Here is an 18,107-nt window from a genome sequence, read left to right as displayed (position 1 = left end):
TGTCGGCTTGAACACTCGTCAAAATTCTGCTAAGCAAAACACAAAAACGAACCCAGTGCTGTGCTAATTCAAATTCATGCATTCTCTTGAATGAAATTACCTTTTCTTCCAGTTTTCTTTTTATGTGTGGGGTTTTACTGGGTATTTCTGCAAAATATTCACCACGCATTTACGATATTAGTCAGTTTAACTATTATAGCGCACGTTTGTGAATATTAAACAAATAGCTACGTGCCGTGTGGCGACGTTTCCAAGCGTTTTGCAGGCAACTTCCTTGGCTGCAGCTTATAAACGCTCAGGTTTTCTAACTTCTGCTATGTAACTGCGAAGACATCTTTCGGTAATTGATTGAACATCGTTCCATGGTTCTAGAACTGGTAACTTCATTTAAGCACTGCATTTATCGCGGTACCTCCGACACCGCCAGAAGTCTCAAACTGGTTCCAGCCTTTCAGCCATCAGACTCAGTTGACTGATCATGGCCTCGTCAAGTTACAAATCTACCTCTACACGTAGCTCTCAAATTTTTTTGTACAGTACGCCCTGAAGCTTGCGAGAACACGTGTAAAGCATTTTGGCACATGGTGGGAGCCTACCAAGAACACAGACTACGCAACTCTACGCAAGTACTGTGCAGCTGCATGTATTGCCTTCATGCGCGGAAAGATATTGGAAACAGTCACGCAATATGGATGCACGGAAGGGCTGTCAATACGCAAGTTACGTGCGGAAAAGTGTTTTTAAATAATGCACCGGTACTTATCGGTAACAGACTTGAGTGCAACTGTTAAATGGATGGTGCAAGTAACTACTAAATGAGTAAGGCAACCGCAAAAGTGGGAACTTTCGGCGCGATTCGTAAAGGGTGTTTATTTTATTATTTACGCTACATTTAAGGGAAAGGCGTTGGCCTTGCACTGCAAGTACTCTATTACGGGTATCTGCGCTAATATAGGTATTTGGCTTTTGCATTGAAAAGCAGCTAAAGCTGCTGTGGCGCCTCAATGGATGAACTGTACAGTGTAGAAACTTATGGACACAACGGTTTAGCGTGCTCGTGAAGACACCGCTGCACGGGTATGATGTAGTGGCGTAGCCAGGGGGTGGCACACCGGGCAAGTGCCCCTCCCGAAATTTCTACGCTAGTATGCGGCCTGCTCAGGCCGCATACTAACACCCCTAGTGGGTGCACCCCCCCCCCCCCCCCCCTAGAAAAAAATTCTGGCTACGCCACTGGTATGATGGCCCCACATTGTGCTTCGATTGGAATATTATACATGGCTAGTAATAAATGTACAGGGCTATATATCTACCTGTCTCGCTCAGTCTCCTCGTAGTAGTACGTCCCGTCGCAAGTGTCTGCTTCAACGCTCAGGTACATCGGTCAACATGATCTGCTGTTTCCTATGTGGCCTCGCTCTCCAATGTATGCCTGGCGGAGACTGAATCTTATGTTCGATATTTGATGCTATTCAGCGCGCTTCGCGATAAATTAGTATCCGCGCTACAACGAGAAGAACTGGCGTTATGACCTTAAAGAGTTGCGTCGCCATTGGTTCGTCGCTTAGACCGAAGTCACCCGCGCGTTATCTTTCTTGCAGAATGTGAGTGAAAACAAGAAGGATGTTGGGTATGCACATCCGTGGCGAACCCGCTGCGCCATGGCAAACCTTCTGCGCCCGGAAGGACGACGAAATTCTGCGGTAATGTCTCTGCCAGTCAGATAGTTTGGCCGCTGTGCCTATGCGTCTTCTGCTCAGAGAAAGCCGTCAGCATTGACGATGTTTTCGGCGCGACACTGCGGCTCCCTTGTGGAAGTGGACCTTCTAATTCGCGGGTTGCTCGAGTAACTCAACAGCAAGCTGTGGTGTTGTCATGACATCCCTCTAGCACGGAGGCTCTTCGAACGTCCAGCTAGGCGATGAGCTGGACGGGAAGCCGGGCGACACGAGCTGGAACTCGTCTTTGTCGGAGAGCTCATTGCCCGAGAGCGACGCGGACCGGAGACTCGCCCTAGATGATGGCGCCGAGTCACCACTGTGCCGCTGCGGCGCCGCGGCCTCGTCGTTGACGGCGCTGACGGGCCCGTCTGTGGCGGCGAGGTCGTGCGGCAACGGCGGCGTCAGCGGCGTCACGCGGCTTCGTGCCGTTAGCGGTCGCCAGTGGCGGCGCACTGACTCCGGACTGTCGGTGCCTAGGCAGCGGCTGAGCAGCACCAGCGGCGATGGCCGCGGCCGCCGCATCAGTGGGGTAGGTCGTTCTGGTCGCCGCTCTTCCGGATGCCGTATAACTGCGCAAGGAAGGCACATTGGGAGACCGCTGATGCGTGTGAGAGCATGACTGGAAGCTCGCGCGCATCCGTAACGCAAACACACCAGAACGAAGACGAGAATTAGAACGACACCTGTGCTCACAAGAGTAACATGACAATCACATGTGCATATGTGTCGTCGATCAAAACGCTCTAACTATAAACAGAACTTGGTCGGAATACTACTGTTGGGACAGCTAGAAAAAAAAAAGAGTGCATTAAGGCAAGATACCCCTGCATTGCTCATTGATATATATATATATATATATATATATATATATATATATATATATAATAAGAAGCCATCAAACATATATATATATATATATATATATATAATAAGAAGCCATCAAACAATGACACCATGCAAGGACAGCACATGTAGGGGAAAGTACTTGTAGTTCTGAATTGAATTAAAGAAATAATAAATAAAATGGTAATGAAGGTGAATGAAAAAACAACTGGCCGCAGATGGGATACGAACCCACGTCTTCCCATTACGCATGCGGCGCCGTTTTCCCATCCACTTTCTAGGGTATTCATGTTTATCTACTAGAACTAACGCTGGGATTGTTAGCCAGCGCCAGCACTCACGGCCTTGGCGGCGGATGTGGAACATCCTTTCTGCTGCAGGCATCACGTCTACGTGAACTTTTTGGATGAAGGCAACTGGTCAATAAATCCACAAATGCTACCTGAAGGCATCAAAGATGCCAGATATGCAAGGTGTCCCAACTATCATGCACCAAGATTTAAACATATGCAAATGCCACGTAGCTGGACAGAATCAAGGTAATGTTTGCCGTCGCTTGGAGATACTCAGATTATTTTTGCATTCCGCCTGATTAGGTAATTTATCCTAATTAATTAATCAACTTCTCAAATATTATAATTATATTAAAAGTGTCAATGACAATATTGTACAGCGCAACATGAAAAACGCCCGATACAGCTTTCTGTTCGCGCTGTACAATTGTATCGGTACAGTTGGCTGTATCGATACGCGGGCTGTATCGCTGTACGATACAGGCCGCAAATACACGTAAAATTGCCGCGCGACCGACCGCTCGAGGCACTTTGCGTGTATTCGCGGGCTTCTTTCACACTCGGAAGAACACCTTTATGTAGCACTTGTTGAGCAACAGAAAGCTGTATCAAGCGTTTTTAATGTTTCTCTACAATTTTTTCATTGACACTTTTAATCTAATTATAATATTTGAGAAGTTGATTAATTAATTAGGATAAATTACGTAATTAGGCGGAATGCAAAAAAATTGCTGCGGCTTAGCTCAGCTAACAGTAGATATGCAAAGCGAAAGCTTGTTTTTTTCCCCTTTTTTTTTTCGTCCAAAGCCTGCCTTTGTCTGCGGTTGTGATCCCACTTCCGGCATTTTGCTTAGCCAGGCGCGCGGTGAGTCACTTGGTCAGGCGGCGACCCAGTTTAGGAGAGCGCATGCGCCAAGCCGGCGGCGGTGGCTGAGCTCGGCACGGAGAGTCACATGATGCTTTGCCAAGGCTACGGCGCAGCTGCGGTCAAATGAAGGTCAAATTGCTGGCGACGGCGAAACTCGGCTCGATGTCCGTAATAAAGCTTTCGCTTTAAAATTATCTGAGTATCTCCAAGCGACGGCAAACATTACCTTGGTTCTGTTCAGCTACGTGGCATTTGCATGTTTTTAAATCTCGGTGCATGGTAGTTGGGACACCCTGTATAAGAACCCTCAGCGGTGTATAAGGACCACAGTGGCTATGGCGTTGCGCTGCTAAAGGCCTATCCACACGACGGACCCAATTGCTCTTTTGAACCGCGGTCTGCGTATCACGTGATAGGACGTCACCAGTTCGTGCAGACCACCGTTGGTCCGCGCAAGACCTGGAACCTCGCGGTCTAACAATTCGCCGAGTCATTTCCCTCTTCAGTTTTGACGGCGGACCGCATGCAGACCACAGCGATTTTAGCGTAGCCAACGAATGTTGTCTGGCAACACAGTGCCTTCAGCCAAATCCGAAGTTTTCGGCTCAGCAAAAGCCAGTCGTTTCATATCCGCCCTTCCGCGGCCAAACGAAGCTTCTGTTCCGCCTCCATTTCGACGACTCCAATGCGCGATACATGCGCGGCGTGGGTACGGTGGCTAGCGTGGTCGCGAGGGGTTGGCATGGATTCGCGAGTTTGGTGAGTCGACAGCATTGTGGCCGAGAGTGTAGCTGGTTGGTCCGCTCTGTCGTCTGCTATGGCGGTTCGCCGTGTGGTCCGCCGGACCGGAACGCGGGGAACGTGACGTCGCATCACGTGACCGATCGCCCGCGGACTTAGTCCATCGTGTGGATCGCCTTAAGCGCGAGGTCGCGGATCGAATCCCGGCCACGGCGCGGCCGCATTTCGGTGGGGGCAAAATGCAATAAACGCCCGTGTCGCGTGCATTAGGCGCACATTAATCCGGAGTGCCTCACTACAGCGTGCCTCATAATCAAATCGTGGTTTTCGCACGGAAACCGCAGAATTCAATTCAATATACAGGGTGTTCATTTTTAAGTTTTACGAAATTTTTAGAAATCGCCTGTGGCAGGTAGCACAATTATTTTCGTTCAACTGGGTTATTCGAAGAGGCGGAAATTAGTAGCACGAGCAATCGAAACTCATATTCAACTAATTAACAAAAAATCTATAATTAACTTCTTAGTTAATTACTTTGCGACAATATTGCAATTACGAATTGCAGCCGGTGAGCTTGTCAGGCGTATCCACTTGGAATGAATTTCCAGAATGACGGCAGTTTGGAGATATGCGCCATCAAACTCGCCGTAAAAATGCACAGTTGTTCCATTACTTTTTTACCAAAATGCTGTTTTATACATTGAAGCACAAAAGCAACTGGAACGCCCATGTATTTCGTCCCACACTTTGGGAAACATCTCGAAACTCGTGTCATCCTGGAAATTAATTTCAAGCAGATAAAATTCGGAAATTGCAATATGTGTCGTGTACAGTAATTAACTAAGAAGTTCATTAGTAAATTTTTGTTGATATATATATATATATATATATATATATATATATATATATATATATATATATATATATATATAAGGTGCTTAAATCTTCGCGCTATATTCTAACGTCACAAATGCGTACGGTCGCAGCTCAACTTCTCTCCACTTGAAAATAAACAAACTTTGTTGTTTCATTATGTTCGGTACCGTGCTGTGTCATGCGTCAACTGAGAGTTCGATCGCATGAACTGACACGCGCGTACGAAGTTCGCCTTGCATGGCTGCTATGTTTTCGTGGTGGCGTCCTGCTTTCGCTAGATTTCTATTTTGAGTCTACGTACAGCTGAAGAGCCAACACTTTACGTATAGACGTCGAGGCTCCATTCCTGAGTAAGGCATTTCAATTATTGGTGTTTTCTAATTCGTTCAGGGGTACCTACAATACCCCCGAACGCGCGCACAGTAACTGAACAACAAGTACTGAGGTGCGGTCGCTGAACGCCACAACCGCCAAGGAATCGGTACAAATGAGCACTAGCCATTGGCCGTGGTATGATAAATACGACGGTTCCCCTCATTACACAAGCTAAGCAGCAGCACCGTGCTCGCTCAGTCCTTGGCAGGGGGACCTCCCCAGAAGTCTGGGTGGCTCCCACAAAAGAGTTGAGGCTTGAGGAGGGCATCAGGAGAACGAGCACTGTTCCGAGCTCGCGCACTCACCTGCGGGCGAGCTCTTGCAGCGCGGTGGCACCGAGCGCGGGACGCGAAGTCCCGACGCCGAGGTTGCCCTCAGGGTGAGCGCGTTCTGCGTCACATCGTGGTACGTGTCCACGCGCATCTCCACGCCGTCTTCATCGCGAAAGCTCAGTGTCGTGGGCCGCCCCATGGCCTCGCTCGAGTTGCTGCTGCTGTCCGACTCGCTGCCGCTTGTAGGCCGCTGGCTCGCGCGGCCGCCGAAAACGCGCCTCGCAAGGGCTGAGCCGGTTTTCGACTCCGGCCGCAGTACCTGCGCAACGTGCCAAGAACGCGCCAAGTGAAGCTCGGCAGCCTGCAGCCTGCAGCCTAGCGGCGAGCGTGATAGATTGAGCCAGATGGCAATTTTACGTGCCATCGCCAGAAAAAAACCCTGCGGGGTGGCTTGTCCGCACTAAAAGAGGCAACGCAGCGGTGCACCCTTTACAGGAGCAGTAAGATGGAAACCGGCTTTATTGCAGCATGGTAAGTGCTGCTGTTATTTGAGTACGCCAGACTTGTGCTCTGAAGGTTTAGTAATTACATCGATTCTATATACTTGGTATTTTCTGTTAGCGTTTCTCTGATATTGTTATTACTATTAGTTGCCGAATGCACAAATGATGCTTAATCCCTAAATTGCGTGCTTTTCTTTTGGGACATGTTTTGTTAAGCAAGGCCAACCTTACGTTATCTTCCCTCTCCGTTTAATTGAGCACGTATCTTCACACACAGTAGACATTACACGGCAAAAAAGAAAGGCTTTTATAGTAACTAGATATAACGTATCCTCGAGAAAACGCCACTATGTACGGGTAGCTGAGGTAGATAAAGATGCAGTGCAAGGCAAATTACGAATGCGAAGATTATAGAGAATGCTGAATAAACATGTATCACTAAGTTTCTCTTCATTCGACGATTTGAACGTACGTCCGGCGTGATAATTTAGTCATCACAGTTTTATGTCGTAGTTTTACTTTTTTGCGAGCGTGAAAAACTTTGATGTACGAAGTGATGACGGATACTCTTGAGACCCGGAAACCCACCTGCAACACTGTCTGCACCAGTTTGGGCGTCTTGGGCCTGGCCGGAGGTGTCTTAATAATTGGCTCGGCTTGGATGCGCCGCGCTTTTCTCTCCAGCGTCTTCTCGTTCGACGCCTTGTTCTTCATCATCTGACTCCTGCGGACACATGGTAGACATTGCAGGTGCTCGCGCTTGTTTGCTATTACCCGACTGAATGAGATCCCGTGAAAGTCGTCAGAATCGTGCGTTCTTGTTAAGTTGACAGAGAGTACCAGTCATTGCATAATAAAAGTACTGAGCAGCGTGGGCTTATGCACTAACAACAAATGTCGTGCGGTATAGAAAGATAAAGGAGAGAGAGAGAGAAAATAAAAATTCCATTAAATAGACTGGTGGAGCTACGACATCTTGTATACGACTTCTAATCTCCCTTGTCTCTTTTACATTGCCTCCTCTTGTGTTTTCAGCCGGCAGGTGTGTCACGCAACTAGTAGTGTTGTGAACGCTACAAGAACGTGAGGAGAATCAATGTAAAATGCTATCGAGCTATCCGTACAGGCACGCCAACTCTGCAGGGGAGAAATATACGCGTATTACATTTAGAAACACCCGTAGTAGCTTCAGCTAAGCGGCCGTGTGCATTCATGCACATGATGTTTTCTCTGGGGGAGAAACACGAACAGACGCAGATAATGCATTGATTACGGTGAGCTCACTTGGCTTTGCGGCGAAGCATGGCCTCGACGTCAGGGTAGTCGTGCAGGACGTCGTTTAGATCGTCTTTGCTGAGTACGAAAAGGTTCGAGAAGCCCACCGAGAGCACGTCAGCAGTGCGCCGATTGAAGCCGGGTAGCCCGAGGAGGCTGGGAAACGAAAGAAAGGCACCGCGTTACGAGTGCTTGCAATTCCGCCATCCAAAAAGCACTCTTTAGCACGCCTCGAACAATTACACATAATCAACTATTGCATGAAACAGACTTATTTTGGTCGAGTCCGTGTATATTTCACAGAACACTGAGGCCATGTACTACATGTGCGAGTATTACCGCAAAAAGTAATGTTTCCACTAAGTATCACCAGGACAGGAGCTGAAAATTTCATATAGGAGGCTAAGTGATGCACTGTTATTATTTTGGCAGAGTACTAAAATCAGCAACCAGCTGTGTTTTTCGCTGATAGGGCCTGCCCAGGTATCCGCCAGAACAGCAGCAGCAGCCGAAATATCGACTGCATGAAAGAGCTGACTCTTCCGGGAATTACTCACGCATTCTTTCAGCAGAGCTATGAGCAGTAATTGAAAATTGCAGCCTCCTGTACAGAAGTTCGCCTGCATATAATGCGTCTCTCACACTGACTTTGGGCTTTTGCAAGAAGGCAATACGGGACTTCGCAATGTGGCTCCAGTGTTTTTTTTTTTTCCAGCTCCTTTCTTCGGTGAAGCGTACACTACAGCAATATTAAGGACCCTTAAGTCTGCCGATTGAACTCTACACTGCTCCTACCTCACTTCCCCGAACACGCTGCCTTCGGTGAGCGTTGCGAGCACAACGTTGTTGTTTTCTCCTCCGATGACGTGGATGACCCCTTTATTGACGATGTACATTTCCACACCGATTTCTCCCTGAGAATAATTTAAAAAAATGTTACATGTCATGTAACTGAAACAGAGCTGAGAAAAGATACAAAGAAAGAAGCGCGTGTAGAGGCCCGAACACAAAAAGCGAGCACACCTTGCGGCAGATGTAATCACCAGGAAGGAAGAGAACCGACTGCAGTTTTAGCACTAAGTCTCGCAGCATTGACCGCTCGCAGTCCTGCGCAAATTAGAAAAGAAAGATGTGAGATATATTATCGGTTTGAGCTGGCGAAAGCAGAACTGCTTCACTGGACCGGCCGCACTAACCTGGAAAAATTGAACCTTGGCCAGTGTGTTGTAGTGGACGCTTATGGCGATGTCGGTCTTCATTTTTCTAGGGAGCGTGGCCAAGATGGAGTTCTCGTCTGCGCTCAAAAGAGAACAGTGCAAAGTTATTTATATGTCGTCTTGGCTTGGTATCACAAGTTCATAGAGCACTGAATTTAGAAACGAGCGACTTTTCCGTTTGCCCAACGTCAAGTAAGGTAAAACGAAACGACGTAAGCAGGAATTCAACGTGGAAACAAATACTGCATTCAACGCCCGACTTTAGTAATTCGAGTCAGAAATCGGCCTTGAGCAGCCTGACCTGACAGCGTTTACATGACCGCAATCCAGCTTGCACAGGGCCGAGAGCGTAGAGCGCGCGAGTACTGCGTCCTGTTCTTTGACGGCGAACGGTGACCCGACCCGCCCGCGTTTACAGGAACGTTTCAAATGGGTCGAGCTGAATGCCAGGCTGCCCCATGCAGTGTGGCGCTGGAAGCCTCGCTCGACACTCACTCAACTCGGCCGGCTATCCTTTACACGAGCGCGGCGGGCAAATTTCAGGCTGACTGGTTGACTAGATTCGCATAAGATACAGTTGGTTCAGCTAGCACGCCTGGAAGTGGAAACATGCCACGCTCCTTTTTGCACGTACAGTTGACGTTGGGAGAGGTGCTTAATGGTATGTGCGTGCGTGTTTCCTTTAACCAACAAGCTAGGGTATGCTTCCCAAAAGAAGTTGACAGCTGAAATTCCTTTGTATATCTGGAGGCAGGAGCACTTTACCATATGCCGACATCTGTTTCTGTTAAGTCCTAACTGTAATTTATTTCCACTTGCCTTGTAATACGTGGAGTAAAGAAAAAAAAAGAAAGAAAAACGTTGCACCTTAGCACGAAGGGGGAGCTTGTGAAAAACAGAACTATTAAACAATGACACTCGTTTCCTTTTTCAGCTTTAGATAGGCAGAAATTGTTGTTCTTTGCCTTGTTTAGTGTTTTTCTAGTATTTATCTGAAAGGGGGGGGGGGGGGGGGGTTTGTGCGTACTTGTCTTTTTTATAAATATCCGTTTACATTCACGATTTAATTCCGATTATATTTCTTACCGATCGAGTGTTTTATTTTCACGTTAACAGAATAAAAAAAGATTGTCTATGATATATAGCACAAATCTACTTATTTAGCTGGATTACTCAGAGGCAGAACACGAGGTCGCGGGATCGAATCGTGGCCACGGCGGCCGCATTTCGATGGGGGCAAAATGCAGAAAACGCCCACGTACTTAGATTTAGGTGCACGTTAAAGAACCCCAGGTGGTCCAAATTAATCCGGAGTCCCCCACTACGGCGTGCCTCATAATCAGATAGTCGTTTTGGCACGTATAAACCCATAACTTAAGCTTTTTTTCAAAGAGGCAGACATTACTTACACACACACACACACACACACACACACACACACACACACACACACACACACACACACACACACACACACACACACACACACACACACACACACACACACACACACACACACACACACACACACACACACACACACACACACACACACACACACACACACACACACACACACACACACACACACACACGCACGCACGCACGCACGCACGCACGCACGCACGCACGCACGCACGCACGCACGCACGCACGCACGCACGCACGCACACACACACACACACACACACACACACACACACACACGCACGCACGCACGCACGCACGCACACAGAAAACCAAAATGAATAACTGACTAATTAACAAAATTGTACAACTTAACTTTAGAACTAATTATATTAGAGCACACATATTGCAATACTCGAATTGAAACCAGTGATTTCACAAGGTACATCCATTTAGAGTGTTGAAACTAGCACCAGTTTTGAGATAAGCGCAGTCCAAATTGCAGTAAAAAAATGCAGTTTTGTTCCAGTTACTACTTTAAGAAAACGTATTTTTATGCACTGAAACTCAAATGTTACTGGAACATCAATGCATTTCGTCGCTCGCATTGGGAATGAATATCTCGAAACTGGTGTCATCCTCAGAACTCATTCTAAGCGGATGTGATTTTCGAAGTCAGCAGCTACTACAATTCGTAAATTGCAATATGTGCCGTAAAGCTTAAAAACTAATTACTAAAATTTGTTAATTAGTGAAATATTCATGTTGATTTTTCTCGTGCTAATAATATCCGCTTCTGTGAGTGATCTAGATCGAGAAGTACAGTTGTGCTACAAGCCATGGGTGATTTTAAAAATTCTGTTAACAATAACAAAAAGAAAGACATTATTCGTCAACTTAAATCCCGTTATGTACATTTTTCAATTACGCAAATAATGTAGGACGGAATGACCTTGAAGTTCGGCAGTGAATAACTGGATAGTATGTTGAATTCTTCATCTGGTGTACTAGAAAGCTCACATTTAAGGGGGCGAATAACGGGTGTCTCTAAGGTAGCGAAGCATTCTGGGACACGTGCGCACTACCTTTCATGCGACGGAGCCATGGAAGTGGAGCCGTGCAACACGTCTTTCTCAATGCCTACTTCTGCGAAATAGTAGGCCCCTGACGGTATGATATTGCGCCTGTGATATCCTCCCCCCCCCCCCCCCCCCCCTGCTCCCACCTATCGTTTCTTTTTTTAAATGCTTATGCAAATGTCTGTAATGAACTATTTTTGCGTTTCTACCTAAGAAACCAAAACTATGTGAGGTCAAGCAAAGAATAGGAGAACTGAAGCGTAGTCAGCCTTTACGGATGGAGAATCGTAAAAACGGAGAGGCAATGGAAGCAGATAAACCACCCCACAGGTGGGGTCCGCGACCGTTGCTCACCGAGGGTCTTCTTCTGTGCCCAGGTGTGATTAAGCCAGAGGCGGACGCGCCTCTGCAGGTCATCAGGCAGGCCGAGGCGGCGCAGGTGTCGGACGCAGGCGTCGACCGCCTGGCGGCACTGTGTGCGGCCCTGCGTGGCCGTGGCCACAATATCGCGTACCTGGCCGATCAGGAAGGCGAACAGGAAGACGCCCAGCAACCACGAGAGCGTCATGTACGCGTACTCCAGCTCGTTGCTCGGCTTCGCGTTCTTCCCGATCGACGTGGCCGTCTTGAAGGCGAAATAAAAGCAGCGCACGTACCTGCGCAAGGAGGATGCGCAAGCTCGGACCACCAGCGGCTACATGTCGCAGATTTTACACTGGACCTCGTTATCGAATTCATTGCGTGCAGGCATAAATGCATCGTCAATCTAATCACATGAAGGGAATTTGCGTTCATTATATTCATTATAAAGTCGAATACGCAATTCGTTTTGCATGCTGCCTGCTTTCTGTAGCTAGTTGTTGCTCATTAAAATTTCTGTCGCGTTAAGTTTTGTTTATGTATGTTCAATTTTCAGTTCTTTCTTTTTTTTTCTGTGCGACCTGTTCCAGTATAGTACTATATGATGTACTATATACAGGGTGTCCCAGCTACCACGCAGCACTATTAAAAAAAAAAAAAACAGGAACGGCGTTACGCGAAGCAAACCTAGTGCGTATTGTTTCCAGTACAGTGTAGTAGCCGCACGTAATTTTTTTCGTTACTGAGATTTAATTATGTAATTGTAATTAATTATCGAACACTAGCAGTACCGTCCTAATTATCAAAGTGTCAATGAGAAAGTTGTAGAGCAACATGAAAAACTCCCGATACAGCTTTCTGTTGCTCAATACGTGCTACATAAAAGTGTTTTTCCGAGCGTGAAGGAAGCTCACGAATACAGGCAAAGTGCCTTGAGCGGCCGGTCGCGCGGCAATTCTGCGTGTATTCGCGGGCTTCTTTCACACTCCGAAAAACCAATTTATGTAGAAATGCAGGCGTGCAAGGCGCGTCCGAGCGTCATCTGCTACAGCGCGTGGTGGCGAGGCCTGAAAGAAAAGCCTCGATGCCTAATCAGGGTATACCTATATATATAAAAAAATTACGTGGGTGCTATTCTGAAAGAAAGCTTAGCGTCACCTGTTGTTTTGTTGGATTTGCCACAGCGCAGCCGACAGTGCCCGATTTAAAAAGTGGAGGGGCAAATAGCCCACTTTGACCCCCCACTTCTGGCAGTAAGTGGTAGATACGCCGATGCTCACATTATGCTTGTACGTATAAAATTGAATTCAACCGAAGTGAGCAGTCCCAGATTATGATGCCTGCTTGTGCTCTGTCTAAACTTCGCATAAACTTCACCACTTGTGCCGCCAGTGCAAAGTTATCTTGGGCTGAAATGGCCGCCAACATCCTCGGGTTCGTTCCTTCTACTTCGTCTGTATACGTGTGTTAATTTGCGCTCCTCCTATAATAGCTATGTTTCACAAACTAGCTCAACAAGAAGTATCCTGAACATCGTCTGTGTTGCACATTTGGCAGTCGTGTTTTGTAACGATCCATTTCATTCTCCAGTTCTCTAGCCCTTCGTCATTGGCTCGGACAGCGTAGCACCGCCGTTATCGCCGGGATCGGCCACTCGGCGCGACGGATGATGAGCGAACAGTAAAGAAGAATGGAAAATAAAATGAATATCTTCAAAATGGCGGTAACCGCGTACGGACAGGCAAGGTGCAGTTCTTGTAAAATGTACTCACGCGGTCTTGTTTCCGCCTTGAAAGACGAATTGATTGGAGCCGATGCCTTCGTACTTGGAGATGGCATAGTAGGCGCAAGTGTTGAGGTGGATCAGGTACATCATGTAAAGAAGCGTTCGCAACACCCTGAAATGATTTTAGAAACCCTATCACACCCCAAGAACAACTGCCAGCATTAAAATGACCCTGCATGTTTAGCAAAACCTTGCTCACGCTCTGTTCACAGTCGTAAACGGAACAACTCTATGACACTTCAGCATTGGCCAATATGACGAGAAATGTAACAAATTATTTGAAAAAATATTATTAACACTCTCAAATATTCGTGCACTAGCTACCTATTTTACTGCAACTAGAGTCGTTCTGTGCCGAAAGTTTCTCCGCACAATAATAATTAAGTCTACAATATGGAGTAAAAAAAACAACATATCCTTGTTGACAAATCTAATACTCATATTGTACTTGCATTTATTTTTCTGCCCAAAGATTACGTCGCTGTTTTACACCTTCGAGAGTCAGAGCGTCATAAACTCGTACGAAACAGTGTCTTTACTTCGTATGTGTCTGACTGAATTAAACACTTGCCTGATCACATAAGGCGACTTGGCGAGGGCATCAATGCGGTCGAAAAATTCCCAGAATGTCTGTATCTGGGTGGGAAAAGCACATGCGCATAAGATTATATATTAGAAAGTGAGATCAGGGTCTGGAAAGCCGCCATATTATGTCGGCGGCGTCTTCACAGCATGTGCATAAAACATGGGCACTTGCCTTGAGCATACGCGGCAACCTGAGCAGTGGGTTGACGCCGTAAAAGTAGTACAGGATGTCCAAGGGTAGTAGGGAAGCTACGTCCATCTGCAAGATGTTGCATCGACAGATTATACTGGCGGTTTCAACTAAATGACCAAATGGTTAAAAAAAAATAACGGATGGCTACGCAAATGTTAGACCATAATAAGCATTCCTTTCTTTCGGTTTTCCACGAACCAACTTTAACAGGTGAAGTGATAATTGTGTGAATATTTAATGGTTGGTTAGCTATACTCTTAATTAGTCATTACACACAGCAAAAAAACCTGACCATAAAAGAAACAAGCTAGATTGAGTGTTTCGAGTTGGTTTCATTCGTATTATTATTAGCCTTTTTATATTCCCGTTATCTTGTATCAATTCTTTTTTTGGGTGCTTGTAATTTGTTGTGTGAGCATAGGAACCACGCAGTACTGTTTAGTTTCCAGCCATTTTTTTATAACAAAGTCAGTTGAATGTTAGCGCACTTGATTTTCGTTTCTCTTTCTATAGTCCCTCGTCCCGTGTTAGGCGTTGAAGTAGAACATGAATCAAAACCAGTAACCTAACTAGTTTTTCACGCTACTCGCATTAACTTTTCACTTATGATTTTTAAATCGCGCGAACGTCTAGTTGGGACAATCCTATGATTTCATCACTCTGCTCGCGTCGCTGCTCGATACTTCCCACAAGCACGAAACAAAAAAGGCTGAACGAACCCATGAAGGAACTAGTAACGAGGTTGGCTACTATAGTATAGTTGTTGCTCGAAACAAGGCTGCTTCAATAGAGTATTGAAAAAAAAGAAAAGAAAGAAAAGCTCCGTTTCAGTACGCTATGATGAAAGCAAGTTATCAGAAGCAACAATCAGTTACGAAGACATCGCTAGTGGTTAAACCACGCATCGTTAATTAAATGTGTACAGAGAATCCTGCATGTACTGCCGTGCCCAAGCCGTAAACGAAAGCGAACATATCCCAGGCGAGGTAGCTGCGCTACATGGCTGGCAATTTAGCAAACTGCTCAGCATTTTCGTGGAACAGCCAGCCGAGGAAACAAAACAGTGGTCTCTAAGAGTAGACTGGTGGAGGCGCAGTTACGGAGATTGCCTTGAAAGTCGACGACTGTCGCCGTCATGACCTCGCTGATAATAATGTGTCTTCCTGGACGTCCCACGGCCTCCTAAGGGCTTCTGCTCGGGATTGCCGTCTTTCGGTGTTGTGTACGGGGTGCATGTGCTTCAGGATGGGGTAGATCCTTATTTGTTCGCGGAGCTCACGCGGTAGGTTCACGGTGTCCTTTAGTCCGGGGCAGGAGGGTATCCCAAGTGTATCCAGCAAGTGAAGTCCCGGAGTGGTTCGAGAGAGGCGGCGAATTTGAGCTTGTGTCTGGATGTTCGACGCACGCCCTAGCGACCCATGGAAGAGACACGAACTCAGAACGCGATCGGCAATTCTAGAAGCCCTCCGGGCAGATCGAAGAACCTTCCCTCCACCGCACCTTCTTAGCAGACTAAAAGGAGCACACGTTCCGAAGGCTACAAACAAGCACATTCCCATCCCTCGCAAAATTACGCTTATGTTTTCGATCAATCTAAGAGTACACATTGCAGAAGCTTAAAATTTACGTCGTTACCTTAAATATAAGCTTGCGGAAGTAGTTCCGTCGGGTGAGTTTGGGATCTTCCTGCAAGAGACAAAAACATGCGTGTAGTGAATTTTGCACAGAAAATGCTTAGCGGCAACTCTATCGAGCGAAGGCCGCACTAAAGGTTTTCCCAAACGGGAAAATTGCCGTAGCACGAAGCTACAAAGAAAACGTATACGGGTTTATCAGAAAAAAAAAAGCTCCGCAGTAGAAAAACAAATCAATGGAAATTGTTCCTTTGCGGAAATGCGCAGAACCGGTTTGTCAAAGTTATTCCTGTTGATGACGGGGTCAAAGACATGTAAGAACCTAGGGTGACATAAAATATAATAAATACACCCGTGTTTCATTAGGCTGAGAGAGAAAAAAAAAAACGAGAAAACTGCGTAAATGGGAGAACACTAGCGCAGAAAGTAACAAGAAAGAAGAAAAGCAATTAGGGAACTAAATAAACACTCACGGATGCATCCGACGGGCGATACAAATGATCATAGCTCCCGTTCGGCCTGCGCCATTTCTTCTTTCTTCTGTTTTTGCGCCAGGCTTCATATGTTCACTCATACGCCAACTATCCCAGCAAGACGTTCTCTTAAGATACAAATTGGTCTCGAAGCCGTCAACACGGCTTCTGGCCCCCAACATATATCTCCCGTTTTTAATGAAAATTGATACCATTTACTTCCCCATTGTATAAAACAAAGAATTGAGGCAGCATGTGAAATAGCTGACATAAAATACGCGAGTCATTACTGGGCTTACCACCCACATGCCGGCGGAGTGGAACCTGATGCGCGACTTGAATAGAAGTATATCGAGCAGGTACACCAGGTCGGACAGGTAGTCGCAGGCGAAGAAACCGGCCTCGTCGGCGTGCGAGCCTTCCAGGAACACGGCGCGCAGGAAGATGGCCCAGCAGTTGTACAGGAAGCACACGCTCACCGCCAGTTGCCATGACACGTACAGCTTGCCTGCGATGCAAGGAATTTGCTTCTGCATTCCGTTCGGTCACTTGCGTCGTTGGAACGCACACGTCTAGGAGTAGGTTCAGGTGCTTATGTCCTGAGATATATACCGTATGCCAAAACCCGCTAAATTATGCATTCTTTATGAACCTGGGCTCTCGTATTATTGATGACGGGTATAGTTTCGTATTATGCCGGTGAAACCCACCATGCACACAGAAACAAGCGTAAGCCACGAAACGTGACTCTTCTTGAGCTGACGAGCTCACAGTGATTCAAGACGAACTCGTGGTTACGCACACTGTCCTGTGGTTCACGGTGTCCACCGTTGTTCTCCGAGCTGTTAGTGCTCAACGAGTCAATACCAACTTTAGCTCCTCTTAAAACAAAAGCTGAGCTTCAAGAAGCGTGGCGGTAAAACAATGCAGTACATTTATGTGAAGCAAACAAATGCTGTGCCAGTCGGACACTTGGCCTTACAAAAAATATCTTTTCAAAATGCTACTAACTTCAAGTTCTCCTCGCAAACAAGCTTCGTGAATTAAACTTCTCTGACATCGCACATTTCAAGGCACTTAACAACACTGATCTCTGCGGTGCACAGTTGTCCTACTTACTTTGAGGGTCGATGGTCCTTGGAAAAGTACAGGCCTTCTTAGAGAAAGAGCAACATCCTATCCTGATGAACTGTTCCGAATCGGCCTGGCTCTCGGCAGGCACGTCTTCGACGAGTGCGAACGAATCCAACCGCAGCCGGCTCTCGTAGTCCTCGCGCTTCTCCGGCGGCGGGGCTGCGTGGCGAAGACGAGCTTTGTTCTATGCGGCGAGGAACAAGCATGCTTGTGACTAAGCACGTGGCGCTGCGGTAGGTATGTAGATGTTACTTGGAAAATGTAGCATTGGTCAGAATGTAACACGGTAACGTTTCCTCCATTCTGAAAGTTAGACGCTACGTCGAAATGAGACGCACACAGTGAACGAGGTGACACGAAAAACTGAAGACATGGAAACTGTTTACTGCAACAAACTCCAGCCCTGAGCGCAAGAATTGTTACAAGAATGTAGCTCTAGCGCGAACTACCCATTCGAAGTGGTGATTTGGGC

General features: G+C 46.7%; 1 protein-coding gene across 1 annotated transcript in view; it reads right to left on the bottom strand.

Annotated features, from left to right (window-relative positions):
- Positions 1–1,211: 1,211 nt before the first annotated feature.
- LOC119436159 (cyclic nucleotide-gated cation channel beta-3) overlaps positions 1,212–18,107 on the bottom strand; it is a 61,340-nt gene continuing 44,444 nt past the window's right edge. The window contains exons 6-19 of the mRNA XM_037702924.2: positions 17,621–17,794; positions 16,801–17,009; positions 16,030–16,080; positions 14,374–14,460; positions 14,188–14,252; positions 13,603–13,728; positions 11,825–12,126; positions 8,964–9,061; positions 8,791–8,874; positions 8,563–8,681; positions 7,777–7,923; positions 7,081–7,216; positions 6,023–6,308; positions 1,212–2,290 (exon numbers count right to left, since the gene is read on the bottom strand). Coding sequence (XP_037558852.1) covers positions 1,887–2,290; positions 6,023–6,308; positions 7,081–7,216; positions 7,777–7,923; positions 8,563–8,681; positions 8,791–8,874; positions 8,964–9,061; positions 11,825–12,126; positions 13,603–13,728; positions 14,188–14,252; positions 14,374–14,460; positions 16,030–16,080; positions 16,801–17,009; positions 17,621–17,794 — 2,288 coding nt within the window. The 3' untranslated portion in view covers positions 1,212–1,886. The remainder of the gene's footprint in view (positions 2,291–6,022; positions 6,309–7,080; positions 7,217–7,776; positions 7,924–8,562; positions 8,682–8,790; positions 8,875–8,963; positions 9,062–11,824; positions 12,127–13,602; positions 13,729–14,187; positions 14,253–14,373; positions 14,461–16,029; positions 16,081–16,800; positions 17,010–17,620; positions 17,795–18,107) is intronic.

The sequence above is a fragment of the Dermacentor silvarum genome, chromosome 1, assembly GCF_013339745.2.
Source record: "Dermacentor silvarum isolate Dsil-2018 chromosome 1, BIME_Dsil_1.4, whole genome shotgun sequence".
In the NCBI taxonomy this organism is placed as follows: domain Eukaryota; kingdom Metazoa; phylum Arthropoda; class Arachnida; order Ixodida; family Ixodidae; genus Dermacentor; species Dermacentor silvarum.
The sequence above is the reverse complement of the archived record's forward strand: the minus strand, read 5'-3'. Positions and strand labels throughout refer to the sequence as shown.